The following is an 8,341-nucleotide window of genomic DNA, read 5'->3' as shown; positions in this document are numbered from 1 at the left end:
TGGCAGAAATCCACATATTGAGACCCCCAAAGCTGCAAACAGACACTTTCACAGGCTTCCCCAGCATAGAAACCACACACATCCTTCAAGACCCTGACTGTATCCCACGCTGACGGTCACCTTCACAGACCCACCCGCAATCCACACAGATTTCAGGAGATGTTCACAGACACCGCAGAGTGGGAGACAGCAGTGACTAATAAGATCTGCGCCGGCCCTGGGAGAAGTCCACAGAGACACATCAAGTTCCCTCCAGGGAGACTGTCATTGTCATCTACATACAGATCCCCAGAATCCCACCCAGCCCTGCACAGGCACGCACACAGAAACCCACACGCAGACCTCTGTGAAGACCTTCACAGAGAGACATCCCCCACTTTCAGAAACACTCACACAGAAATACCCTACAAAGATCCACACTGAAGCCCTGATAAAGACCCCCAAAAGAGACTTCTGATGGTGGATACATCTTAGAACATGCAAAAGTCACAAACCTCAGAAGCCTCGCAGAGCTTTCAAAGAGACTTTTGATAGAGACACTAAGGGAGACCTCAGAGCCCTAAGGTATAGATGTCACTTGGTGGCCTCTGGGTGCCACACAGCACTCCCTCAGAGATATCACCCAGCCTTCCAGACCTCACACAGCACCCTCAGAAAGACAACCATAAGCCCCCCAGACCGCTCATGACACACGAAGCTCATGCAGACCTGGCATCATCCCTTGGAGTTCCACACAGAACATCTAGAAGTCTCCCAGAGAGATCCCATGGAAAGACCTATTGAAAAGTCACACACAGTCTCCAGGGGAGATGGCAGGCAGATTGTCATCAGGGCCTCATGCAGCCCCGTGACTCAAGAGGGACACTGAGATGGACTGCTTGGGGCATGGAGTTGGTTGGACGAATGATCCTTTCCTTGGCCAGGAAGACACTGGCCTGATGGAGTCTCTGAGGATAGTTAAGAGTCCACGCCGGAGAGAGCATAATGGTGTTGGGGGAGGGCACTGAAGAGAGGGTTCCAACTGCAGACATAGGGGGTTCTCCTCATGCTTTTTTCATTATGAGGGTGTCTTCTTACCTAACATTGGAAAATTTAAATAAAATATAGCTAACCTACTGTTTAATAGAATGTTATTCCATAATTCTCACTAAAACACAAGTAGGAAAGCTTTATTAAGGACCATGGAAATAGGTAGAGGGGTTGTAGTAAGCTCAGAACTAAGAGAAAAATTACCCTCTTTGAGCCCCCATTGACACAGGTAGGGGATATTAGAACCAAACAGCAGGTTGGAACTCTGTACGTGTAAATTCCCAATGCATAAAACATTTTTCAATGCAAAATAAATCCATTTTTGGGCAGTACCTACTTGTGATTCCATGAGGGGCTCTTATGTAACTGGGAGACCTAAATCTTCAATTACATCTTCCATAGCTTATATAAGAAGTAGTTCCTAGTAAGTTCAACTGAAGTTAGTAAGTTTGTTTTTAATCAAAAGTTTTTCTATCTAAATAATAGAATAAGAAAATGGTTAGAAGTATATTTAAAGCTGGGCAGTGGTGGCACAGGTCTTTAATCCCAGTACTTGAGGTAGGCGGATCTCTGTGAGTTCAAGGCCAGCCTGGTCTACAAGAGCTAGTTCCAGGACAGGCTCCAAGGCTACAGAGAAACCCTGTCTCAAAAAAGCTTCCTAAAAGAAGTATATTTAAAATAATCATAATTTCAAAATTTCTGAGAACTCCTAAGAATTCTGATTTATTTAAGTCACTGAATCTGCAGGGGCAGCACCAAGGGAATTTGAAAACACTGAAATAAGCTTCTTTTCATTCTATATTGTAATCCTAAAATGAATTACTGTTGCTGAAAAAACGTACTTGCAAAAATTTAAATTAATGTTGCTGGAAGGACTCGGCTGTGTCCTTCAGGATCTTGCTGCAGGCAGACCAGGTGTGCAGAGTTCACCTGAGGCGTGCTGGAGGAGACTCTTTATCAGATATGGAGGGCAACGTGCTCACCTGGCTTGTCGGGACGTTTGCGTGGAACTGCAGGATATTGGGAAATGGGAGGACAGAATTCGCTGTAACTCAGAGGTCCAAGCACTGTTTGTTCAATTTTGTCCCGCAGTTTCCGCGACTTGCAGTCAGGCTATGTGCTCCTCTCTGACTTCAGTGTTATTCCCTGTTTCTCACACATTTATAAACTTCTTGGTGTGAACTTTGATTTTGTGTTCATTGTGTAGTGTAGGGGAGACAAATACCAAACCCATCTTCACCAGACCCAGGGGAAGAAAACGCATGTTGGGAAGCAATAAATAGACAAGAAAAGCAGGCTGTGTCCATGGATTCAAACACTAACAGTCTCAGGCGGCAGGTAAATGGTGACACAGGATTTGGGACCCACTCTGTCTCTTAATGCTCCTATTTTTCATGCTGTTATAAGGGCAAGCACATTTCAACATGGCTGTGGATGGAGACAAATGCTTAACCCATAGAAGGAGGTAAGTTCATGCACACAGAAAAGACAATGTTGAATGGGAGGTTTAGGAAAATAAAGTGGACCAAATTATTGGTTAATGAGAACAGTGTCACTGAGATCTATATCAGTGTGATCTTCCCTAACACCACTGAGCTGAGCACCCACCTTGGCTTAGCTGGGAACTTTTTACTACACCGAGAGTGATGTTTTAGATTATACTTCTCGATGGGGGATCAATTTAACCTCAAGCAGAAATTAGCGTGGATGCACAACGATTCCACTTTTTTAGAACAAGTCAAAATATGATTTTAAAAGAAATCATATAATAAATTAATTGACTAAGTTCTATAATGAATACGTATTTATATAAGTAGGAAAATCACAAACTTTATTACATTTGGGGCTGCGTTCCTTACTTCCTGAACTGTAGGAGCTAAGATTTGCATACATACTTTTATCAATTAATGTTTTTAACCTACCTAAAACCTCCTGAGTTCTGTTTCTCTTATATTCTGATATTAAGGCTCATGAAGGTAAGTGTCTAGAATTAACTCCCAGAAGGAATATTGAGAAGAGCAAAAAACAAATTGCAAAGAGAAAAACAGAAGCTGTTTCCCAAAGACCTCAGCCACTTTTCTGCATTTAGTATCCACACTTTTTCTGCAAATGACTCAGATTTCATGACTTAATTGGCTAAAGACAGGGAAGAGGAATAATGGTTGAATGGGGAGAGAGGACAAAGTCATTCCAAATTCCAGGCAGTGTCAAGAGACCTGGTACCCCATCTGTTGGTTTTCCCTCCTAGGGTTGACTTTCACCTTCCCAAACATGACCAGAGATGGTCTTCTGTTGAGACTCTTCTCACATCTCCCCAGTACTGAAGTCAACGTGCTCTGGCATCTGTATGCACATAGGGCCCAACCTTAGCTTAAACACGAAACACTGTCCTGGAGTGTTGTGACTCAGTCTATTCCAGGATATTTTACCAAACCATAGTTTCTAAAGTAAAATCAATGTTAGGTCAACCTTAAACATGGATTTATTTGGGAGCTTTTTTATTGATAAGCCCTCCGAGCACATTGTCAGGATTCAAGGTCCCGAGGACGATTTGTCACATTGCCTAGCAGTAACACTCTACAAATTGTCCCACGCCATGAGGAGATGGGATCAGTTATGCGATGCATTCCTGGAGGTCTGAGGCCTAGAGGGTCCATGTGTTTACTGACACACCCACTTACAAGCAGGACAGGACCCAGAGGTGGGGCTTCCTAGGCAAAGACTCAGTTGTTAAAGTCTCAGGGAGATGCAGTCAGATAGATCTGTGGAACCCAAGGGTCTCTGAAACTCACGTCCATGAAGGGCATCTGAGGAGCAGCAGACATCCCAGGTGAGCCCACTAGGCCAGGGAAGGTAGATCGGGAGCTCACACGGTCCTGGGTAGACTCCTGAGGGAGGTGGGCACATTCTTCAGGAAGGACATCCCTTCAATCTCTCCATGGGATCTCACTGAGGCAGTGAAATGGATTTTTCAGTCACATTTCAAGTAAAGATAATAGAAACTAATGCATGTTGTATATAATGTATGTATCTATGACTGTATACAGAGACTGTTTCCAAAAGATTTCTGAAGGGAATGAACCAAGACATCTGCTGCATTCAGGCCAAGGAGAAGATTTCTTGTAGCCCCCAGCTCTTGGGGTTGTATCTCTCCCTACTTGGGATCATATTCTGCACTGATAAAATGTTTCTCATGTGACCTCAGCACCACCAACACAAAGCCTGGGCTAACTATGTCTTAAGTCTTTAAGAGTCTACACCATAGGTGCATACACACCCTGTGATGATGTAGGCTCACAGTTCCTGGAGCCTGGCCAGTAAACCAAATTCCTCTGTGTGTCTGCTTTAGGCCAACCAGAATCTTAACGTTTTCCACAGTGTATTATTTAGGACAGCTCAGATGATTTCCTTCCACCGTTATGGTTTTAATTTCCAGGTACGAAATTAAATTTTCAGGAGCACGGATGTGATTGGGATCTCATCTCTTCTCCTCTAGGTTTATGAGACATGATTGCTGTTCTCTTCTTAGCCGCCCTCTGCTTGGAAGTCGAGTCAGCTCTTCCCACGCTGGGTCCCAGTTTGGATGCTGAGTGGCACAAATGGAAGATAAAACATGGGAAAACATACAGCATGGTTAGTGACATGGAAATTCCCGTAGATAGTCAGCCTGGCTTTGCGTTTTTATGTACTTGTGTCCTATGGCCATACCATAGGCTCTATTCAAGGCTTAACCTAAAGACATGCACCATGTGTGCTAGGTGACAAAAATCCCCATTGTTCTTGGGAGATGTGGACAATGGCTTCCAGAACCATCTATTGCCATGGCTCCTCTTCACCAGAATGTCCACTGAGTGAACTTGGGCTGGACTTGAAATAAAAAGAAAAATCACAACTTGTATTTTTTTTTTCCAGAATGAAGAAAGTTTGAGGAGAACAGTGTGGGAGAAGAATTTTAAAATGATTGAACTGCACAATCAGGAATACCTCAAGGGGAAGCATGACTTCACCATGGCCATGAACGCCTTTGGTGACCTTGTGAGTGCAACATGAATAACATCACGTAGTACTTTTCCTCTTCCATTCTTTATAAATACCCTCAATCATGGGTGGCCTTTCTTGAAGACCGATACAGAATTCAAGAAAAAGATGACTGGCTTTCAACGGCAGAGGATCAAGAAGAGACACACATTTCAGGATCATCTCTTTCTGTCTGTCCCCAAATCTGTGGATTGGAGGGAACGAGGCTTCGTGACCCCTGTGAAGAACCAGGTACGGCCATGTGATGTCCTCAATATCCCCTACTCACAGGCGGCTAGGAAAGAAATGCCCCCTTTGCTTTTTCAGACTGTGGAGCAGCATGCAGTTCACTGCTTTATAAAAGTATTCTGATGTACAAATCATTCACAAATATCCGTTATTAGACTCACTAATGAACGACGGCTTTTTCTTCATTCCTTAGGGTCACTGTGCTTCTAGTTGGGCTTTTAGTGCCACTGGAGCCCTAGAAGGACAAATGTTCAGGAAAACAGGGAGACTGATCCCGCTGAGTGAGCAGAACCTGCTGGACTGCATGGACTTTAATGTTACCCATGGCTGCAGGGGTGGCTTCATGCAGCGTGCCTTCCAGTATGTGAAGGACAGCGGCGGCCTGGCTACTGAGAAGTCCTATCCTTACAAAGGGTTGGTGAGTAGAAATCCCGTGCTCTTCTCGGTCCAGCTCAGGCTGTGGAAAGCAGAACAATCGCAGAGCGATTCACTCTCTTCGAACTCGCTTTGTTACTGATTTGTCTTTTCACTGCTGGAGAACTACACACAAGCATATAATGTGCCTTGACCAAGTCTGCACCATCCCTTTGCCTCTGACTCCTCCTCTGTCACCCCCAAACACTCTTCCTTCCCAACTTCCTGCACGCTTTTGTTAAGCTCACTAAGCCCACATCACACTGTGTGTGTGGACAGGATAGGACCATTTACTGGAGCGTAAGTGAACTCTCAGGCCATGTCCCTAAGGCAACACTCTTCTCCTAGAGCAGCTCTCAGGTGCCAATAGTTTTACAGCGAGGGGGGGGCGGGACTTCATGATCCTCCCCATTGTCCATGTTGGTATTTTGGCAGGGTAGATCTTGTGTAGGTCATGTGTTTAAAGTCATGAGTCTGTGAGTCTGCAATGTGAATTTTCAACAATGAATGCTGTGGACCCGAAGAGCAAAAACCCCTAGGGATCCAGAGTTCCTCTTGTGCTGAGTTTGTATCAGGGGCAACCATGTGCAAAGATACTATACAATCATTAAAGTGTGTTTGCAGGGAATAAAAGTTTAGTTAATAGATTACCAGGAGGAACAAAAATCAGGAAATAAAGGTAGAAAAATATATGGAAACAAACAGACAAAAATCTCATACCTCTTAAGAAATAGCACATTTCCAAACCCTGGGTGTGGAAATGGCTCTTTCCCAGGTCATTTCTCTCCGTCATTAGTATGCCAAGGGCCAGAGCTCCTTCTTTCTCAGATGATGATGTTGGCAGAGAAGCACGGGCAGAGAGCTCTGCTAGTTCCCAGCCAGCCTGGGTTGTGAATGTGCTGAGTTCATTGCTAGCCAAGGCTGCATAGTAAGATGCTGCCTCAGAACCAAACCAGACAAGAAAGCATTTTACAATTTATGAAAAATATTGCCAAATGCATGGAATCATTGATTGCTGTCTTTCTAGGGTTTTTTTTTTTATGTCTTCAATACATTTTACATGAAAAAAGTGAAGAAGTCAGAGGAAAGTCAAAACTAATCTGAAAATAATGTGTGCCCAGTGTGCACCCACAGAACTCAACCCTTTGTCTCATGCTTCGGGAAGAGAATCTCCCAGTAGAATTTCACTTCCTAGAATGGTTTATAAGAGCACAGACTTGGAGCCCCTGATCTGCTGTGGGCTGAGTTCTGTGGGTCTAGCTCATCTTCTCTGGGAGGTTGATGGCCGTGAATGAATTTCTTTCTCCTTAACTTTAAAAGGGTGGAGAGTGCAGGTTCCATGCTGGGATCTCTGCAGCTAATGTTAGCGACTTTGTGCAAGTCCCAGGATGTGAGAAAGCCCTTATGAAGGCAGTGGCTAAGGTGGGGCCCATCTCTGTGGCAGTTGATGCCAGCCATAGCTCCTTCCGGTTCTATGAGAATGGTGAGTGTCTTCCTTCTAGAAATCCATGCATAAAAGTTGCACTGCCACCATGACAAATCAAGACCATGACTTCTTTTTTATATAGCATTAAATGTAAATGTTCCCATTTGTGAATTTTACAATCTCTGTGAAAAATTTTATGTAAATTTTCCTATTTTGCTTTACTTTAAAAAAACAATTCCATGAATGAGAGCCAATTAATGTTTTTTAAATTAGCCTAACGTTTCATGTGGTAAAATTTACTTGAATTTTCTCCAGCTGTTTGACATTTAAGATTCTAACCAGATATTTTATATATGTAGAAAATTATTATAAGGGACCTGTCAATTCTATTAATTTTGTTTTCTGTGGGTATTGCTTGAACTAACCTACAAGAAAATCAACTAGATTTCTCATATGCATCCAAACAACCATTTTACCAAAGGATTTATGCTAATTTTTTTCTGGTACATTTACCTGAGAGCTTACAGTCTTGGCCCTGATAACAATGAAACCTTTTGTTTGGTCCTACGCGGTGTGTCTGTCATTCCAGTGAGCTTAGAAATGTTTCTCTTATTGCTGGTACTGTGACATGGTACTGTGAGGTCACTGGAGCCTCTCAACCCAACTTTGGTTTTACTTTTTTAGGCACTTATTATGAGCCACAGTGCAGAAGGGTTCACCTAAATCATGCTGTTCTGGTGGTCGGCTATGGCTTTGAAGGAGAAGAGTCAAATGGCAACAGCTACTGGCTGGTCAAGAACAGGTATAAATTTCGGAAAACATTTATATTTGAAATTCAAAAGGGAACTACTGTAGTCAGTATTTGGATAGATGGACCAGTGGTTCCGTACCACGTGTAGGTAGAAGACAACCTGTCCTTTCTATGCAGTGGTTTTCAGAGCCTGTGTAATTCAACTGCTGGTATCCAGGAGATGAACCTCTGTGTCTTCTGAAGCTTTCCATTAAGTGTGGTTTCTGACGTGGTGCTTATGGGAGGTTAGAGCGATGAACCTGCTGTGCTGTGTTCTTTCTGTTAATGACAGACATGCTCTTCTTCCAGCTGGGGTGAAGAATGGGGCATGAGAGGCTACGTGAAGATGGCCAAGGACTGGAACAACAACTGCGGAATCGCTACCTATGCCACCTACCCCATCGTGTGAGCTGCCT

The 8,341-nt window shown here is 43.7% G+C and overlaps 1 protein-coding gene across 2 annotated transcripts in view; it reads left to right on the top strand.

Moving 5' to 3' along the window:
* LOC101994394 (testin-2-like) overlaps positions 1–8,334 on the top strand; it is a 36,053-nt gene extending 27,719 nt beyond the window's left edge. The window contains exons 1-7 of one of the 2 annotated variants that reach the window (XM_005355312.1): positions 4,537–4,662; positions 4,942–5,064; positions 5,152–5,298; positions 5,489–5,713; positions 7,030–7,192; positions 7,820–7,937; positions 8,235–8,334. In XM_005355312.1, the coding sequence (XP_005355369.1) occupies positions 4,537–4,662; positions 4,942–5,064; positions 5,152–5,298; positions 5,489–5,713; positions 7,030–7,192; positions 7,820–7,937; positions 8,235–8,334 (1,002 nt within the window). Of the gene's footprint in view, positions 1–4,536; positions 4,663–4,941; positions 5,065–5,151; positions 5,299–5,488; positions 5,714–7,029; positions 7,193–7,819; positions 7,938–8,234 lie in introns of those variants that run through there. The other variant, XM_005355313.3, reaches the window with a different exon arrangement.
* Positions 8,335–8,341: the final 7 nt, after the last annotated feature.

This window comes from Microtus ochrogaster, chromosome 16 (assembly GCF_000317375.1).
Source record: "Microtus ochrogaster isolate Prairie Vole_2 chromosome 16, MicOch1.0, whole genome shotgun sequence".
Lineage (NCBI taxonomy): Eukaryota > Metazoa > Chordata > Mammalia > Rodentia > Cricetidae > Microtus > Microtus ochrogaster.
The sequence above is the reverse complement of the archived record's forward strand: the minus strand, read 5'-3'. Positions and strand labels throughout refer to the sequence as shown.